This window comes from Suricata suricatta, chromosome 11, assembly GCF_006229205.1.
Source record: "Suricata suricatta isolate VVHF042 chromosome 11, meerkat_22Aug2017_6uvM2_HiC, whole genome shotgun sequence".
In the NCBI taxonomy this organism is placed as follows: Eukaryota; Metazoa; Chordata; class Mammalia; order Carnivora; family Herpestidae; genus Suricata; species Suricata suricatta.
In genome coordinates, this window is record NC_043710.1 from 19,055,904 (window position 1) to 19,077,313 (window position 21,410).

Consider the following 21,410-nt stretch of genomic DNA (forward strand, 5'->3'; position numbering starts at 1 on the left):
ACTTGTTACTGTGAAAAGAAGTAATGCAAAAACACTGTCAAAGGAAAAATCAATACTGAAATAAATTCAGGATTACCGATGAGGTTTTAAACTTAGAAAATGCTATAGCATACATTTTATTAGGGAGATTTATGAAGGTTTTAGCAGATGGCAGATTCTCTTCTAAGGTAACTAATCACAATGTAATAGGGGCTAAACTAAAAAAAATTTATTAGTGAGCTCTCTCTGAAAGAACTTTTATTGTATTGGATCTAGGAACATTTGTGGGATATCTGGACTACCAAATACTATACTACAACTTTGTAGATTTGTTTCAGGTTATTAGTTTCCTGAGCTAAAGTTATGCTCTGGGTTTGAAAAAGCTCCTGACAATGGAATTTCCTTTCTTGACGTGAGTGACATAAAACAAGTTTCAACAAACTAAAATCCTGAGTAAGAGCATGTAAAACTAATACTAAGGAAGAGGCTTTTTAGAAAAGGGTCACACACAAAATTCTTTCTTCTGACAACAAAGAAGAGAGGCAAGAGAGATGATAGCAGATAAAAAAAGGAAGAGAGAAAGAGAGACCATTAGTAAAAGCAGCTAACTGAAAAAAGTGGACTTCTGTTTCCAAGGCTGTTGGTAGGTAATCTAGGGAATTTTAAAGTCCACAACATGTCTTTTGGGATTAAGTAAGACCTGTAAGTTCCATTAAGATCCGAGTATTCTGTATTTATTATGCATTTTTCATGACTCACTTTTACCCAATACCTATCATGTGGTAAGGATCTTATTTAATCCCACCAACAAGTTTATGAGACAGAGTTTGCCTTTCATCTTACAGACGAGGACACACGTGACCTCGCTGGGATGAGCAGCACAGTAATGGAAGAGCCACGGCTCACGCGTGAATCCGCAGAGCTATGGCACGGGCGTGTCCGCTGCTGAACTGTTAACACTGTCACAGGCCCTCAGCCTTCTCGCAAGAACTCTAGTCTACATTGTGCTCAGTACTGAGCCACAGCTGAGCTATGTAGTTACGCAGCTGGCAGAGTCTTTGGTTTTTTCACTAAAATAATTGGGCTCTGATACTTAAAAATGTAAATACTAATTACTACCTGTCATTTCATTAAAATCCTAAGGCAGTCTAGTACAGGTGAATCAGGAAAACCAGTTTGAGGTGACAAATGTACTGGTAAATAATTGATGTCTTTTAGTTAAATCACTTAACCAAGTGGGCATCAGAGTTTTTTTTTTTCCCTTAAATGAAGGAGATGGACTGATAGCCCTCTGCTTGAATATTATGATCTAATTTGAACATTAACAAAGCACTCACTGTGTGTTCTACAATAGCAAGGTTCTGAGGATCCATATATATATATAAACCTCACCTCTCATGATTCAAGTCAAACTCTTCTTTTCTTGAATCGAAAGTTAAGTAAATAAGTAAACATAATGGAACTCTTAGGGAGTTCTAAAACTGATGAATTTACAGTAGTTGAGATATTAACTCAAACCATGTATTACCCAGGTGGACACACTTACACACATGCGTATATTTTGGTGTTTGTGTGAGAAAGGGGAAGAATGCAAGAAGATACCACTTAGTGTCAGGTCACTGCTTAAAATGTGCAGTCAAAATCTGGATCACTTTCACCAGAACGCAAGGGGATGTATTTCAGTGAAAGAAGGTAGAAAAACTGCTTCAAATCTTATTGCAGACTCTCTTTATGGACAGAAAATATATCCTTACCATTAATATTGATCATTAAAAAACATCATAGATTTTGTGGAGAGAAAACAAATCTCAGTCTATCCATTTCAGTTGCATATACTGAGCTGGCCTTTCTCAACTAGGGTTCAAGGCATCTATATAGTAAGGATAGAATTAACTTCTTTCTAAGTATCTAGAATTATGCTAGTTACATAAAACCCTTGGGAAAAACCGAGAAAATAATTTTCTGTGTCCTGTTGATCAGAACAGGAAGGAACCTGGTTGTGTTCATCATTTTGTTAGCACTTAACGGCTGCTTACCACTGCACACAGAAGAGCTGATGTTGTACAGAAAAGGATAAAACTGCATACAGCGAATCAACTTCAGGCTGTTTTCACATTCTGGGCATTTGGTAGTTAATTTCAAAGCCCGTCTAAAGGCCTCAAGTGCCCCACTGATATTCTTCAGAGCGAGGTAAGCATTTCCCAGGCTCAAAAAGGTCAAAGGCTGAAAAGACAAAAAAAATTTTTTTTAAATGTTAGTGAATTAATATTTTCTGAGAGTTATAAAACTTTTACTGTATATGTCTTTTGGCTTCTTTTACGTTATCCCATAAAAGTTAATGGCTATCTACTTTATTTACACCAGCCAATTCTACACTGTAATAAATGTAAATTTATTTTTTACCTTTTTGCTATGATAAAAAATACATAGTATAATATATACTAGTCTTAAGTATACAGCTCAATGAATTTATATATATATCCCTGTAATCAGCACTCATCTCAACATATAAAACATAAAAATATTAGAATGTCTCTAATACCTCAAAAGACTCCCTTGGGCAGGGGCACCTGGACGGCTCAGTCTGTTAAGCATCTGACTCTTGATTTCGGCTCTGGTCATGATCTCGCAGTTTGTGTGAGTTTGAGCCTCATGTTGGGCTCTGTGCTGACAGTATGGAGCCTGCTTGGGATTCATTCCCTCTACCTCTACCCCGCCTCTCTCCTCCTCCCCCCTCCTCCCTCAAAATAAATAAATGAACTTAAAGAAGATTCCCTTAGGCAACCTAACCCTATTCCTAGAGGTAACTACTGTAGTCATGTTCTATCACCATAGATTAGTTCTGCCTGTTCTTAAACTTCATAAAAATGGAATCAAGCAGCATGTTCCCTTCCATGTATATATAATCTGTACCTTTTGTAGATTCTTTCACTCAATACAATATCTAAGGCTTAAGTAACTGAATGTTTTTTGTGTATTGGTTTATTTTCTTAGAAAAATTAATGTGCAACATTTACCATGTGAATACACATAGTTTCTTTATCCATTCTCCTACTGATAAGACTTGGATTGTTTCAGTTTGGGGTCATTATGAATAAAGCTACTATGAACATCCTTGCAAGTACAGACATACGTACTCCTTTTCCTTGGCAATATACTTTCAGTGGGTCTTAAGGTAGGCATATATTTAGTTTTATGGGCTACAACCAAACAGTTTTCTAAAGTGGATGTACAAATTTACATTGCTACTGGCCTGTAGGAGAAGTTTTAGTGAGATGATAAAGTGGCATCTCAATGTGGTTTTACTTTGTATTTCCTTGATTAGTAATGATGTGGAATATTTTTTCATGTGCTTATTGATCATTTGAATATCTTCATTTCTGAAGTGCTTGTTGTTTTCCCCATTAAAAAAATAGGTTGTGTTTTCCTTACTAATTTGAAGGAGTTCTTTATATATGCACTAGATAGGAGTCCTTCATTGGAAATATTTATTGTAAGTATCTTTGCCCAATCTAGGGTTCACCTTTTTATTCTCTTACTGGTGTCTTTGATGAACAGAACTTCTTAATTTTAATGAAGTTCAGTTTACATTTATATAAAATACTTACATATTTTAAAAAATATATTTTACAGTTAGTGCTTTTAAAAACCTTTGCCTCTGGTAACATCATGAAGACCTCTTAGGTTTTCATTAAGAAGCATTATTGTCTCATCTTTCACATTTTGGTATATGATCCACCTCAGATTCATTCTGTGTACAAAGCGAGGGAAGAATCAACATTCATTTCTTTTTCCATAGGGAAATCCCAGTATTCCAGCACTACTTACTGAAAAACCAAAAGGTGTCCCTAACCCCCTAAACTGCTAGCGTGTCTTTGTCATACATCAGTGACCATATATGTAGGGGACTATTTCAAATTTTTAAATGTGTTCCACTGATATACTTGAGTATCCTTGGGCCAACACCATACTGACTGAATTATGGCAAGTCTTGAAATCTAGTCATAGTAACCTTCCAACTCTGTTTTTTCCGCCCTTGCTCACAAATATTTTGACTATTCTAGATCCTTTTCTGTGAAGATTTTAGAATCAACTTATCCATTTACACATAGTGCCGGGAGTCTGGGATTGAATTTATAAATCAAGTCCGGGGAGATTTTACATCTTAACAAATACTGAATCTCCCACTTCATGAACACAGTGTCTCTTTCCACTTATTTAGGTCTTCTTTTTCTTAGTAACATTTTGCAATCCAGTACAGAGACCTTATACGTTGTCCTTTTGAATTGACTTCTAGATACATAACTGTCTGTTACTATTACAGGTTTTGTATTCTATTTTCCATTCGTTTGTTGCGACTGTTTATAAGCAACCAAAGTATCAGTTGAGGTCATTTCAGTTGAAATATACCTAATGCTTGGTAATTTGTATTTGCTTGTGTACAAACTATTTATTCTATACTTATTTTATCATTAAAAATATTTTAAAGGATCTAAGAAGGTTTTGTTCTCAAGTTGTACAATATACTCCTATGAAAAGTAGTATCTATGATTAATAGAACTACTTGTTTTTGATTTAGGCTGTGAAGGTCATCCAAAGTGTCTCACTATAACCAAGCCAAGATGTATAAAATATTCCAGATTGCAGAGGTATAATCAAAATAGCTCTCAGATTACATTTAAAATCTTACTTAGTGGTTCATACCCAGATACAAAATTAAATCCCACACTTATTTTTCAAAGTGTCTTTATATTTTTACATAGGGAAACAAATGTCTATTCCTATGACCAGAATGATGGTTGTACAAATATCTTAAACTGAGATGAACTAATTAATGTTGTGGGAAAAAAAGAATTTTCATAAATTCTTCCAGAAAATAATAACTGAGTGTTTACTAATATTTCAGACTTTGTTTTAGACACTGGAGATACAGCAAAAAATAAGAAACATAAGTCCCTGCCTCAGAAGACCTTATAGTCAAGTGTCACGAAACCATGAAGATATCACACAAGTATGAGAAACATGTGATAGAGCATAGCAGGGAAGAGACATTAAAGTAGACCACAGCGTGGAGGGGAGTGCCATTTTCAACAGGGAAGGACTTATTGAGGGAAGGACTTACTGAGAAGCTAGTATTTTAAAGGATTTTAAGGAGATGAAGCAAGCTATACAGACTCCTGGTGGACTATTCCAGACAGAATATAAAGCGCAAAGACACTGAGGTGGGTGCATGCCTAGTATGCTCAAGGAACTGCAGGGAGGCAAGTGGCTAAAACAGGATGAGCAAAGGAATGATTTCATGGGGATGAGATCAGAAAAGTAATAAGGTCATGTAGGACCTTCTACACTATTATAAATTCTTGTCTTATGAGCTATGTGGAGTGCCACTAAGAGACGAATGACAACATCTGACTTTTTATAAGGATATCACTGGTTGCTGTATTGTGAAGAGATAGATGTGAGGACAAAGGCCAAAAACCGAGAAGCTGTTAGGGAGCTAATGAAATAATTCAGATAAAAGATAATGGTGGTTTGGATCAGACAGCAGTGGAGATGATCATAAATAGTGAAATTCTGGATATATTTTGAAAATACCAGCAAGGTTAAGCTAATAGACTGAATTTACCCTGAGAGAGAGAGAGAGAAAGGTATGAAGGACGGGCAAGGGTTTAGACTGAGCAGTAAAGACTAGAACAATGTTAAGGAGCTTACTTTGGGCCTTTAGTTTTAAAGTGTGTTTTTATTTTGTTAATTAATTTATTTTTTAATAGTTTATTACCAAGCTGGTTTCCATATAACACCCAGTGCTCTTCTCCACAAGTGCTCCGTCCCCATGACCATCACCCCCCTTCCCTTCTCCCTCCCTTTTCAGTCCTCAGGTTTTTTTTCAGTACTCAAGAGTCTCTCATGACTTGTCCCACCCCCTCTCCCTAACTCTTTTCCCCTACTTTCCCCTTCTCATGGTCCCCTGTTAGGTTTCTCCTGTTAGACCTATGAGTGCAAACATATGGGATCTGTCCTTCTCTGCCTGACTTTTTTTGCTTAGCATGACACCCTCGAGGTCCATCCACTTTTCTACAAATGGCCATATGGCATTCCCTCTCATTGCCATGTAGTACTCCATTGTGTATATATACCACATCTTCTTGATCCACTCACCAGGCGATGGACACTTAGGCTCTTTCCATGATTTGGCTATTGTTGACAGTGCCACTATGAACATTGGGGTACATGTGCTCCTATGCATCAGCATTTCTGTATCCCTTGGGTAAATCCCTAGCAGTGCTCTTGCTGGGTCATAGGGGAGTTCTATGGATAGTTTTTTGAGGAACCTCCACACTGTTTTCCAGAGCGGCTGTACCAGTTTACATTCCCACCAACAGTGTAGGAGGAGGGTGCCCGTCTCTCCACACCCTCGCCAGCATCTATAGTGTCTTGATTTGTTCATTTTAGCCACTCTGACTGGGGTGAGGTGGTATCTCAGTGTGGTTTTGATTTGTATTTCCCTGATGCTGAGTGACGCTGAGCTAAAGTGTATTTTAGACATCCACGTGGAGGTGTCAAGTAAGCTGTCGGATAAAGAAGTCTGTAGTTTGGAGCAAAGGTGATAGATGATTCAACGGGGAAATGATAGAGTTATCAAGTTATGGTGCTACAACACCTGAATAGCTATGCGACACGAACTTTGAAGAATGAACTTCCATTTCTACCTCACAATACAAAAAAAAAATTTTAACTTGAAATGGATTACAAGCCTACATGTAAACCTAAAACTACAAACGTCTTGAAGACAGCATAGGGAAATAGTTTAGCATATTGAAGAGTCAACTATTTATTTATTTATTTATTTATTTATTTATTTAAAGAGTCAACTATTTAAAGACAAGTAATAGCAAAAACAAACCAGAATTTCTTGTTTCAAAGGTCTGGTGAAGACACCTTAAATCTAACAATAAAAATCAAAAGAAAATGAGCAAAATGCATATACAAACTTTTACTTTAAAAATATAATTGGGGTGCCTGGGTGGCATCTGACTCTTTTTTTTAAATTTTATTTATTTTTATCATTTTTGAGAGGGAGACAGAACGTGAGTGGGGGTAGGACAGAGAGAGGGGGAGACACAGAATCCAAAGCAGGCTCCAGACTCTGAGTTGTCAGCACAGAGTCCGATGACATGAGGCTTGAACTCATGAACCACGAGATCATGACCTGAGTTGAGGTGGGATGCTTAATCAAGTGAGCCACTCATGCGCCCCAAGCATCTGACTCCTGATTTCCTCTCAGGTCATGATCTCACGGTTTGTGGGTTCAAGCCCTGCACTGGGGTCTGTGCTGACAACACAGAGCCTGCTTGGGATTCTCTCTCTCTCCTCTCTCTCTGTCCTTACCCTGCTCACGCTCTGTCTGAAAATAAATAAATAAACTTAAGAAAATTTTTAAAAAGAAACATATCTAAAAAATATACAATTAAATGGTTGCATGGCTGACTCAGTGGAGCATGCAACTCGATCTCAGGGTTGTAGGTTTGAGCCTCACATTGACTATAGAGACGACTTAAAAAACATAAAATCTTTAGGAAACAACAAAAATAAAAAAATAAAAATATGATTAAAGGATAAAGAAATTTATATTATAACAGAGAAGTGAACATTTTTAAAAGTAAACTTGTTTTACAAATATTAACTTAAAGGCAGTACATGCTAAAAGGCATGAGTTCTGTGGCTAATCTCCCTGAGTTCAAATCCAAGCTCCAGGATTTCTAGTAAATGCTTCTGAGTTTATCTATCACATGGGTGACTCCTAACTACAGGGTTGTTGTGAGGATTAAATGAGTTATCACATGTCAATTGATCGGTTTGGTGCCTGGCTCTAATAAACAATCAATTAAAAGGTATCAGTTAATTCAACTGCCCAATTTGGTGAAGATACACATGAAGTGAATATTTTCCGACCTTAATTAGGGCAATATATATTCACCCAAATCTTTTGGTAGATGTCTGTCATTTTGTATCAAAACCATCATTAACATTCATTCCTTCATTGACTTAGTAATTCCACTGCCAGCAATCTTTTCTAAGAAAATTGTCTGGAATACAGAAAAGGCCTTCTGCAGAAAACCATTATTGATAATAGCTGAGCACCGTGGAAACGAAACATTCAACAAGTGAGGAGTGAGCTGTGATCTATAAATTCATAAACAGTCATTAATGATGGCTAATAAAAACTGTGTGGTACTAAAACCTTTTTATATAATCATCTTTAAAGATCACCAGTACAACAGTGTTGGAACACTATGAAATATTTGGATAGAAGAAACTTAGGAATTATTTCCAAATGTTGACATTTGGGGGTGGGGTGCTGGTTAAGGTATATTTCTGGAATATCTACTCTGATCCACTGATTTATCTTTTTATTATTATTGTAGTACCACAGTATGTGACAACTGAAATTTTAGTATAATTTTCAAACACAGAAAGGCAAGTGATCTGTAAGGGAGCTCCGTTTTCTTCAGCCGGACACTGACTGCCGTGGCAGGTGGCAGCAGAAAGCAAAACAAGTGCTGGAGGAACCCAGCCGTGTTCGCCTTCCTGTGGGTGCCAGGGCATCACACCCCTTATACAGCACCTGTTCCCGCTGTACCTGTGCCTGGCACACAGCACACATTTGATAAATATTCGACATATTTCTTTGGCACTTGGCCTGTTATATAGTATAGCAGTTGTAAACTTCCACTTAGAATCCACTTGTGAATTTGTATATTTAAAAGGAAGCTCTTAACAAGCAATATTTTCTTCACATACTTCAAAAAAAAAATTAGTTCTGATAATACCACAAATAAACCTAAACCACTCAGGCACATTTCTTCCAAAAGTTTCTCTGGATATAAAAATTTACAACCATTTAAACATGGTATAAAAACAATTTAACTATATATTTATTAAAAACTGTATTTTATCAAACCTAAGATGTCATCAATTGTAACATGCATGCTTATTTCAGAGACGTTAAAATATGGAAGAAGAAGGGGTATCTTAGAAACTATGAGCGAAAGTAACTAACTGCACAGGAGTGATTAACTCCATGGCCTGCATGTGGGAAGTTCAGGGCCTGACTATTAATCCATCTACCTATTCTTATCAATACAACCTTTAAACTGTGGTCTGGCTTAGTTGGTATAAAGGTATCTATAAATTAATGTTGTAAAACAGTGTAATACTAAGCAGCATGCATGTGGTTATGAGGATAAAAAAAGATACAGGTGTTTCAGATTGACATAAAAATAGCAGTATATTTTTAGTAGCTATATCATTCATTAAAAAACTATTTTTTAATGTTTATTTATTTTTGAAGGAGAGAAAGACAGAGCTTGAGTGGGGGAGGGACAGGGAGAGAGAGGGAGACACAGAATCTGAAGCAGATTCCAGGCTCTGAGCTGTGAACACAGAGCCGGACGTGGGGCTCAAACCCATGAACCATGAGATCATAACCTGAGCTGAAGTAGGACACTTAACCAACTGAGCCACCCAGGTGCCCCTCTTTTTTTTTTTTTTTTTTTTTTTAATGTTTACCCATCTTTGAGAAAGAGAGAGAGAAAGCAGGGGAGGGGCAGAGAGAGAGAGGAAGACACAGAGTCCTAAGCAGGCTTCAAGCTCTGAGCTGTCAGCACAGAGCCCCACATGGGGCTCAAACTCATGAACCGCAAGATAATGACCTAAGCATTAGTTGGACGCTTAGCTGCTTAACCGACTGAGTCACCAAGTCGCCCCAGTAGCTAAATCATTCTTTTTTAAATATCATTTCTTAAAAGTAAATTAACAACATAATTATAAATTTCAGTCATTTAAAATAAAGAAGTAACACCAAAAGAAAAAAAAAAGACAGCTTCAGGCCAAGATCTCTGATGAACACAGATACACAAAATACCACCAAACTCAATCCAACAATACATTAAAAAAATCATTCACCACAATCAAGTGAGATTTATTCCTGGCATACAAGGGTGGCTCAATATTCACAAGTCAATCAGTGTGATACATCATATCAATAAGACAAAGAATAAAAACCATATGATCAATTCAATAAACATAGAAAAAGCATTTGACAAGGTACAATATCCATTGACAATAAATGCCCTCAACAAAGTAGGTTTAGAGGGAAAATACCTCAACATTATAAAGGCCATATATGAAACATAATACTCAATGAGGAAAAACAGAGCTTTCCCCCTAATGTCTGGAAGAAGATAAGGATGTCCACTCGCACCACTTTTATTCAACATAGTACTAGATGTCCTAGCCATAGCAGCTAGACAACGAAAAGAAATAAAAGGCATCCAAATCAGTAAGGAAGAGGTAAAACTGTCTGCAGATGACATGATACCATACATAGAAAAGTCTAAAGACTCCACCAAGAAACCACTAGAACTGATAAAGGAATTCAGTAAAGCTGTAGGATACAAAATCAATGTGCAGAAATCTGTTGCATTTCTATACACTATAATGAAGCAGCAGAAAGAAAAATTAAGCAAACAACCCCATTTACAGTTGCATCGAAAATAGTAAGATACCTAGGAATAAACCCAACTGAAGAGGTAAAAGACCTGTACTCTGAAAACTGTAAACTTCAGTTACTGGAAGTAACCGAAGAGGACACAAAGAAATGGAACGACATTCCATCTTCATAAATTGGTACAACAAATATTATTAAAATGTCTATGCTACCCAAAGCAATCTACCCATTTAATGCAATCCTTATCAAAATACCAACAGCATTTTTCACAGAATTAGAAAAATCCCAAGATTAACACAAAACCACAAAAGACCCCAAATGGCCAAAGCAATTTTGAAAAAGCAAAGTAAAGCTAGAGGAATCACAATTCTGGACTTCAAGTTATACTACAAAGCTGTAGTAATCAAAATAGGATGGTATTGGCACAAAAAGAGATACACAGATCAATGGAACAGGATCGGAAACCCAGAAACAAGCCCACCACTGTGTGGTCAATTAATATTTGACAAAACAGGGAGGAATATCCAATGCCCCTTCAACAAATGGTATTAGTAAAACTGGTCAGGTATATGCAAAATAATAAAACTGGACCACCTTCTTAAATCATACAGAAAAATAAACTCAAAATGGATTAGAGACCTAAGTGAGAGACATGAACTGATATAACTCCTGGAAGAGCACACAGGCGGCAATTTCTCTGACATCTGCCATAGCAACACTTTTCTAGATATGTCTTCTGAAGCAAGAGCAATAAAAGCAAAAATAAACTATTGGGACTACTTCAAAATAAAAAGTTTCTGCACAGTGAAGGAAACAATTAACAAAACTAAAAGGCAAACTACTGAATGAGAGGAAATATTTGCAAATGACATACCTGCTAAAGGGTTAGTATTCAAAATATATAAAGAACTGATATAACACCCAAAAAACAAAGAATCCAGTTAAAAAATGGACAGAAGACATGAACAGGCATTTCTCCAAAGAAGATATCCAGATGGGCAACAGACACACGAAAAGATGCGCAACATCACTCATCATCAGGGAAATGCAAATCAAAACTACAATGAGGTATCACCTCACACTTATCAAAATGGCTAAAATGAAAAACACATGAAACGTCAAGTGTAGGACAAGAATGTGGGGAAAAGGAACCCTTGTACACTGCTGGTGGGAATGCAAACTGGTGCAACCACTGTGGAAAATAGTAAGTTCCTTAAAACATTAAAAATAAAAAATAAAAAAAACGTACCCTATGATCCAGTAATCACACTACTGGATATTTATCCAAAGAATAAAAAAAAAAAAAAAACACTAATTCAAAGGGATGCATGCACCCCTATGTTGAGGTTTATAATAGCCAAGATATGGAAGCAGCCCAAGTATCCATCGATTGATGAATGGACAAAGAAAATGAGGTGCATATACATAATGAAATATTATCCAGTCATAAAAAAGGGTTAAAAAAACTTGCCATTTGCAATGACATGGATGGAGACCAAGAATATAATGCTACGTGAAATAAGACAGAGAAAGACAAATACCGTATGATTTCACTCAAAGGTAGAATTTAAGGAACAAAGCTAAGCAAAACAAAACAAGCAAAAGAAAATAAGAAGAGAGACGCACTGAGAAATAGACTCTTAACTATAGAGAGCAAACTGATGGTTACCAGAAGGGAGGTGGGGTGATGGGTGAAATAGATGATGGGGATTACCGAGCACACTTGAGGGGCACCTGAGTGACTCAGTGGGTTAAGCATCTGACTCTGGATTTCACCGCAGGCCGTGATCTCACGGTTCAGGACCTGGAGCCCTACACCCAGCTTTGCACTGACAGTGTGGAGCCTGAGATTCTCTCTCTCCCCCTCTCTCTTCCCCCGTGCTCTCCCATGTACGCGTGTACTCTCCCCCCTTCCCCAATCTCTCTGCCTCATGCTCGCCCGTGCTCGCTCATACTCTCACACACACGCTCTGAAAATAAATAAACAACATTAAAAAAAAAAAAGGAGTGCACTTGTGATGAACACTGGTGATGTATGGAATTGTTAAATCACTACATTGTACACCTAATAAAACACGGCATGTTAACTTCATTGGAATTAAAATTAAGAAAAAAGAAATGAAATATATCTAAAATATATCAGGGAGTAGAAACAGCAAGATACAGAAAAATTTGATTAGCATGATTCTACATTTGTACAAAATAACACAAATCAATACGAAAAAAATAAAGAAATGAATACACCAAAAATAAAATGAAACAAAATCTGTTTTATGCCATATTAAAATATGCAAAGTCTACTCTGAAAAATACGTGAGTTTCATGCCCTCCTCAGAAAAATACAAATTGTACCCAGAATTCGAGCTACCACTACACAGTACATACAACCTCACCTCAGAGCTATTGATGGCCAAAGCTTGAAGTAGCAGTTTAGTGGCATCAAGATGGAGGCCATAGTGAATCAGAAGGTTGGCCAAGTTCACAAGAGGAATGTCCTGGTATTGAAGTGGAGCCAAATTCAAAGCCCTCTGAAGACAAGCAAGAGCAAAAGTGCTGTTTCCTACTGCTCTCCAGTAGAGGCCGGCTTCATTGAGTATCAGCCAGACAGGGGCATTTGGCTGAAAAAACCCAAAATACCTCAGTTAATGCAAGAATATAGTACTTGTTCTGACAAAGATTTTTAATGCATGCATTTTAACTTTTAATTACAATCACTAATAGTAGCACTTAAATTTCCGATGTCTACAGTGGGTGACTTACCTTATTAATAGCATGAAATAAGAAAGACCCAATTTCTTCTTCTGGGATAGTATAGTTATTAATACGGGAAAGCAAAATCTGAAAACATCAAAAGAAGACTGACTCAATTGAAAATAACAGGGAAGACATTTGAAAGAATTCTACAGATAGCAGTCTCGACTTGAGCTTCTCAGGAACAGCTAATTTGAATAGATATTTATAAACATATATATATAAAACATGAGGTCATCAACATACCAACAGGTGTTGACCTGCTTATATGAAGGCCCTAGTTGCCTTTAACTAAAACATGTTAAAAGATGTAAACCCCATACATTATTAAGGTGACATACCATACCCCATTAAAGTCAACCTAAGTGTCCAAAATCAAATGAGAAATTTTTAAAAAGACAATAGCATGTAATGCCTGCTGCAATAAAAAATCTTCTATCTTTTCTAGTGGGAAAAGCACTGGGTCCTCAATTGCTCTATGTTCCTGCAATATCTGTGTAACTATGAGCAACTCTAAGGTAGCAATCATGGTCTATTTACCTTTCCCAGTGTTCCAAACAGTGCCTGGCACATGTTTTCTGCCTCAGTAAGTGTGTGTTGCTGTAAGTAGTAACTGTTCAGTTTTACAATTGACTTTTAAAAAAGCTTATTGTGATGGTCTGTTTTCTCTGCCAAAAAAGTAATTTTTTCATCTATATCTATGGAATGGTATATGTAGAATTTATATTCAGTGACAAAACATTCCTAGTTCTACATAACTAGTAGGAATTAAAGAACAAAGCTTAACAGAACTTCTCTATAATGTCTGTACGGTAGCTGTCAAATTCACACAAACTTCTAAGGACCTTATATAAGGCCAAAGCAGGTTGATAAGGCCAGAAAGAGAACCTTCAAGCTTTCAATTTATACAAACTCCTAGGGGCTTGACCATTAAACTAAAGTGGTCAGAATGGCCTCCAGTAGATGAGCTTCATTAACTAAAGAGAGTTCTGTGCTGCTCATCTCTGTTGCACCCTTAGTTACAGAGAGCGCTTATGTGGTCTGCGTAAACAGCAGCCCTGAAGCCCTTTCCTGGCACTCCTTCAACAGCATGATTGTCTTCTTAATGATGTCACCAATTCTGTCACCCTATCCTCAGTCTTAAAAACTTTAAGTTCAACAACTATCAATGTTTTGTTCTGCCTAAGAGGCTTGTGAAGTCACCCAGTATGGACGGCAATAAACACCAGCCTAAGTGAGCCTTACTTTTCGTGCATGGTCATCTGGCATTTTGGCTTTCAGATCCATGCGGACCTCTAATTCTTTGACTAAGTAGGACAGAGTCTGGCTTTTTCTGAAGTCAGTTATGGAACAGTCAGGGGTTTGGGCCTCTTCTTCTGAAGAATAATCATCACTGTTGAGTTCGTGGATCCTGGCACAAGAAAAAGGAACAAGATTCATATTTTCAAAGTTTGGGTGATTTCAAGATAAAGACTTAACCTTTCAAGTCCAAGGCTGGTGCTCTCAAAGAACTGCCAGATGACAATCATGCAGAATCAAGTGCTTTGCCAAATCCATCAGCACTTGCCTGAGTCCTTTGTTTTCCGGAGGCAGAAAATACGTTGGCAATTCCCCGCCAATAGGGACTCTAGGATAGCTTTCTACACAATCTGCTCTTTTAGGCCACAGGATATGCTGTTTGTCCTAATAAAGAGAGAAAGTTTCTCATAAATTTCTTTGGATTCAATATTTCAACATGCTAAGTAAACTTTCAAAAGAACATAAATATAGTAGGGTAATGTGAACAACAATTTCGTATTTTAAGATAATTGTAGACGCAGTGCTAGACTATAAAATTCTTCATACTGAAGAGTGTTGGTGTAAGTCAGTAATTCTACCTGCCTTACCACAGACTGGTTCAGAGGTGGGCTAAGTCCATTGAGCCCAATGAGATACAAGGAGAGGCTTTCTTGGGGCTTCTGGGTAAGAAAAGCCAGTCTAAGTCTCTTAGCCACATAGGAGCAAAGAACATGTTACTCCAGTTGTGGCTGGCTGTCACCTCATGACCACGAGGAAGACAAGCTTTAGGATGAAACCAGTACTGTGGATGGTAAACTGAAAGGGAAAGAAATGGATAATTGATGACATCACTGGACCACTGAATCAACCAAGCTCTAATCTCTGGATTTCCTGTAATAGGAGGCATATTTTCTTTTAAGCCAACTTGAGGTGGAGTTTATGATTTGTAACTGAAAGCATATATAAGCTTATAAAACTGACATAAGAAATTACCTTCCCTGAACTAAGATCTTTTCTTTGCCAATGCCAAAGTTTAACAATTTTTTGATTTGTAAAATGTTCGTTTTTTAAAATATAAATAACATACATCTGAGGCTTACTAAACTTATTTTTTAATGTTTGTTTATTTTTTAGAGAGTGAGAGCACAAGTGAGGGAGGGGCAGAGAGAGGGGGACAGAGGATCTGCAGCAGGCTCTTGTTCAAACTCACAAACTGTGAGATCATGACCTAAGCTAAAGTCCAGTGCTTAAACGAACTGAGTTACCTAGCCACCTCACTAAACTTAAATCTTGTAGCTATGAAACACTGGGGAATTTATAGTATCTATAACTAAATCTAAGTGGCCATATTAATTGTTAGAACAAAAACTAGATTAAAGTCTGAAAATTTAATAGTGAATAAGAAGTACATGGTACCTATCCTCATACCTTGGTATCCCCATGGGCTAACATACAATTATTTCTTAGCTAGCTTAGAAATACAGTTACTAACTTATTACCTATATCATCAGGTAGAATGTAAGCTCAAGCAAGAGCTTATGTACTATATTCACAAACTGGGAGATACAAGAGTGCTGATTAAAAACTGAAATACAGAGCACCTGAGTGGCTCAGACCGTTGAGCATCCCAATCTTGATTTTGGCTCAGGTCATCATCGCAGGGTCACAGGACTGAGCTCTGTGTCACACTCTGTGCTAAGCACGGAGCATGTTTAAGATTCTCTGTCTCTCTTTTTGCCCCTCTCCCATGCCCTCATGTTCACGCTCTCTCTAAAAAATAAAAAAAAATGTTAAAAAGTGAAATAGTTGACCCTTGAATAACACAGGTTTGAACTATGTAGGTCCACACACATGTGGATCTTTTTGATAAATGCAGTGCAAGTATTATAAATGTATTTTCTCTTCCTCATGACTTTCTTAATAATCTTTTCTCTCATTTATTGGAAGAATACAGCATATAATACCTATAACAAAAAATACACATTAATCTACTGTTTATGTTGTCAGTAAGGCTTCAGTCAACAGTAGGCTGTCAGTAGTTAAGTTTTGGGGGAATCAAAAGTTATATACAGATTTTTGACGGCATGGGGGGTTGGCTCCTTTAGCCTCCATGTTGTTCAGGGTCAACTGTATATACAAGCACATACTTAGGTCAATTTTAGAAACTTTCTAGGGTTGGTAATTATACTCAGAGCTCAGTTTTGAACTAAAATCAGGGTGCCTATATGCCCCACTTGACTGGAAGAAGATCTCAAGGCAGACCCTGTGTCTTGCTAACCTACTACCTTGCAGAATGCCTTCCGTTTGATAGAAATTTAGCAAGTGTTTGTGGAACTGAGCTGAACAGTGATAGGAGCCATATTAATCAATGAAGGTAAGGGTCACTGCTTTCAGAAATCTTGTCTGAGAAAATTCCTTCATCATCCTCTATTAACTTACCCTATATGCATCAGAATCCCTGCCCCAGATCCAGAGAATGGAATGGGCTACGGGAGAAGACTTGACCAAATCACTGATATCAGTCTGATTTGCCTGAACATCAAAATTCACAGACATCATACTGGAGGTTGATGAATCCTCACCAAACTAGAAAATGAAAAGAAAAGCTCAATCATATTGGAAGCAGGAATGAAGTTGGGACTAAGATTTAACCCAATCCAAAACATTAGTGAATACTCAAACACAGTAGGGAATCCAAAAGTAGGTTAGTAATAAAGGAATCAGATCTTTATATTTTCAGAACTAGGCCCCAACTCTATTCTTTTAGAAAATGCATAGTTAATGATTATCAATCAACTATGCCCTTGGGGTATGAGAAAAATGGCATGAATTCTTTACTTCCCTTCTTTACTGTTCCCTTACTTCCTTTCCATGATTTAGTCTCTTTTAGGTTTAATGATGAACTTATTATCTAGAGGTTTGGCTCATTATTCCCCTCTTCTACCTAGACTAAAATGATTGCTGTTCTATAAGATTAGTGGGCTGTGGTAGAAGGGAACATAAGAAAGGGCTCTTAGGAGTTCAATATAGCTGTGATTTAGGCATTATTATACAATCAACTCCAAATATAAATATAATCTTCCTTCAAACCAAGGTAAATCAATGTTTGATATTCTTATAGGATACCATAGTTTCTGTGTATTTCTAAAACCATGTTAGATAAGACAATGGGACCAGTATGGAGGGAGTAGAAAAGAATGGATTCTTTCAGGATATAGTGGAGATGTAACGTATGGATATATAAGGCTGAAAGCTACATTGGAACAAGGGACTCTTCCAGTGGTCTGTACCCAGTTACCTGGGTTTTAGTCTATTTCACTTCTAAATATTCCCCTTTTCCCCTTTAAAATAATGCTTGCATTTAAGGCTGAGAGCTGCAATCTCAGAGGTGTAAGTCTGATTGTCCTTTGAAAACCAAACATGAGATAATGCTAGGAGTTGGTTGACAAAAATCACAGGAAGCTTGTGGTCCCTATTACTACTTCTTCCCTAAAAGGTCTCTTAATTTTTGCTTCTTTTTCTGGGGTCTGGGGATTTTCAGATTAAAGAGTACTAATTCTTCCTGGTTTGTCCTCCTCTGGAAGCTGTTCTGATCTATTAATTATTTTAACTGCTTATCCCTGGAAATTCCCATATCTATGATTAAAGACATGATAAGATTTTGATAGGAAGGATAACATGTTACTTTATTTCCAACATCCTTTTGCAAGATACTTGGAACTCTGGTTGTTCTTACTGTCTATATTAGCAGCAATTAGATGCTATCTGGAATCATTATAAGTATTTTTTTTCCCAATTAGGCCAGGATTGTGTGTGTGACTGCATGTATATGTATGCATATACGTACATGTGTATGTATAGATATACACAGAAACAGAAAGAGAAAACACACATGCATGTAGAAAGTGCTTAATAAAAATTTTCTGTTGCTAATGATCATTTTGTTAATGTTTTTAGTTGAAGCAACATAACTGGACTGATGACTTCAGGAAAGAGCACAGCTACTCTTTCCCAAATTTTAAATTACTGGCATTACTCCAATAAGTTACAAGGGGGAGATGAAAGCTTTCAGTTAAATACTAGTAACAATCCAATCGAGCTGTCATGGTAAAGGAGAAAAGAAATAAAAACATATGAACAGACATTACAGCTAGTACTTGGGGATCTGAAAATTTCATGCAGGAAGTAAATGAGTATTATATATAAAATCTGACTTCATAAACATACTCAAAACCTTAAATGAGTCACAAATCTTTGGGATCAAATATACAAGGAATTGAGGGTGGGGGGAAGCGATATTACTCATAGATATGCAAAGTTATAAGAACTAGAAGAGACCAAGAAAAAGACCTGAACATAGTCCACATTTTCAAAAATGTCTCCACGATGGTAGCGCACAGGTTGGTCCCACTGGCAGTGTAAACTATGCTGCTGGTTGACCAGCCGGCATATCTGATGATTTCCTGGAATAAGAAAGGAAATTGCCACAGTGGAGAAAGATCAGCAATGCCAACATGTTTTCTTCAGTCTACGTCATTCGGTCTCAGAGCCTGGGAGAGTACTTACACAGAGTGTGCTTACACAGGGAAACGTTCATTAATGGTTAGCCAAATTATATCATTCTAAAGAAGGATGCCTCTCCACCTAAAACAAAGGGGCTAAATCACCAAAGTATCTTCTGGCAATTACATTCTACGGCTGTAAAATCATTGATTACATTGTTTTAAAAGACTTTTGTTATCTCTCTGGAGACGGTCTGCTTTATCTACTTCACATTCTGTTTTAAATGTTTATGTTTTAGAGCTCTGGCTGTATTGCAGTACAGAGGTACAGAGCAAGCAGTAAATAACCCCAAGGACTGAACATACTCTTTTCACTCAAAATAGTAAAGAAAACTTGTTAAGTAGATTGTAAAATGGACTTTAAACGGTCGCAGCTAAGGTTTAAAGACTAAGAGGCCTCCCAGATCAACAGATTTATCAAGGGAGAAGTATATGAGGGATTCTGTTAATTTATTCTTTCATATCTGTTACGTCTACTCTTATAGGCTTTTATCAGAAATGAAACATTCTGGAGATAAACAAGTCAATGATATGCTATCAACACAAGCACCCTTAGACAGTGGTTCTAATTTTGGGTCATGGGCTTTAAGAAGTATTTTTTTAATAGTTCTTATTTTTTTAAGTATATTTATTTTGAGAGGGAGCGAGCGAGCAAGTGCGGCGGGGGGGGGGGGGGCAGGGCTGAGAGAGCAGGAGAGAGAGAATCCCAAGTAGGCTCTGCACTGTCAGCCCAGAGCCCAGTGAGGCGCTCAAACTCACAAACCTTGAGATCATGACCTGAGCTAAAATCAAGAGTCAGGCACTCAACTGACTGAACCACCCAGGCGCCCCCGGACTCTAAGAATTAGTTTTAATAAAATCTATCTGCCCTTTACCCAGGAGGAAAAAAATTGTGCACACATAAATTACTGCAAGTAATTTTGGGGAGGATTTAGAACCCCCTGAAACTAATCTATTGACCCGGGTGAAGAATTCCTGCTTGAGACAAATATTAGTTTAAAATCTTACTTCTAGGGGTGCCTGGGTGGCTCAGTCGGTTAAGCCTCCAGCTTCGGCTCAGGTCAGATCTCACGTTCGTGGGTTCGAGCCCCATGTCGGGCTCTGTGCTGACAGCTGGCTCAGAGCCTGGAGCCTGTTTCAGATTCTGTGTCTCCCTCTCTCTCTGACCCTCCCCCTCTCATGCTCTGTCTCTTCTGTATCAAAAGTAAATAAAACATTAAAATAAATAAATAAATAAATAAAATCTTACTTCTAAAAGAAAACACTTGCTTTTAAGGGAGCAAGAAAATCAGTTAGTTTGTGTTGATTGGAGTATGTGGATGCTTTATTTCTAGGGTGTGTCCAGCTTGTGTTTACTTGATATGCAGCTAAGGCCACACTACGTACAGTGTTTTCAGACATCCAATAGGAGGAGCCTGTTAGAAATATAGAATCGCAGGTCCTATCTCAGACCTACTGATCAGAATCTGCATTTCAAAAAGATCTACAAGAGACTGGCATGCATACAAAATTTAGAGAGCATCAAGTTGGCCAAACAACTGTTGTTAAGACTTCTGGGATCTAAAAGATTTTTCACTTTAGAATGTTAATTTTAAAAAAGCTAGAGAGACCAAACCAGCTCCTCAGGCCTGCTGGTATACCCACTGAGAAGACTCAATTTTAAGACTGAAGGAAGTCACAAAGCACAACTTTATCCTCCTTTAAGGCTACACAAAAGTTATAAACGCAGAACATGCTCGAAGCGAACTTTCTAACCTGGTGTCAATTATTTGGAATCAATACTTACCTAATTGTGCCTCTTTCGCCATCTGTGTCTCATGGATGATATTTCTTAAGATTTGTTCCTCCTGAATCAGCTTATGTTTTTCTAAGATCTCCTGCTGTCTCAGGTAGTGGTCATGCTGTTTTTGGTATTCTTTCAACTCATTCAGCGTTCGTTGGAGGGATCTTAACATTTTTTAACACCAGGAAAAAGTTACAGAGCTTTAAATCTGAATTTTAATTTAAACCCACTTACTGAATAGATTTTATGGTCATCAGCAATAATTGCTATTTTTTTTCCTTAAAAAATTTTTTTCCTTTTAACCTACAACTGGTGTACCACAAGTTAAAAAATAATGGGGTAAAATAAATCTGTCATTTTGTTAAAACTTGGGGGTAAAAAAGATGGATGTAAAATTCTTCCCTTAAATATAACTTCCTGACATTAAATTGTGTGTTGGGATAGTTCAGGTACCCAAAAGATCTATAACAATACACCTGTAAAATTTAACATCTCAACTATTTGCCTCCACAAAGTTTGTGTTAGTTCCACTGACATTCAAAACCTC

At 37.2% G+C, this 21,410-nt stretch overlaps 1 protein-coding gene across 4 annotated transcripts in view; it reads right to left on the minus strand.

Annotated features, from left to right (window-relative positions):
• Positions 1-21,410, minus strand: part of TTC17 (tetratricopeptide repeat domain 17) — a 127,197-nt gene that overhangs the window by 68,553 nt on the left and 37,234 nt on the right. For all 4 annotated transcript variants that reach the window (XM_029957439.1, XM_029957442.1, XM_029957440.1 and 1 more), the window contains exons 9-16: positions 20,867-21,027; positions 18,869-18,981; positions 16,958-17,104; positions 14,808-14,923; positions 14,486-14,651; positions 13,250-13,327; positions 12,883-13,107; positions 2,016-2,202 (exon numbers count right to left, since the gene is read on the minus strand). In XM_029957439.1, coding sequence (XP_029813299.1) covers positions 2,016-2,202; positions 12,883-13,107; positions 13,250-13,327; positions 14,486-14,651; positions 14,808-14,923; positions 16,958-17,104; positions 18,869-18,981; positions 20,867-21,027 — 1,193 coding nt within the window. The remainder of the gene's footprint in view (positions 1-2,015; positions 2,203-12,882; positions 13,108-13,249; positions 13,328-14,485; positions 14,652-14,807; positions 14,924-16,957; positions 17,105-18,868; positions 18,982-20,866; positions 21,028-21,410) is intronic.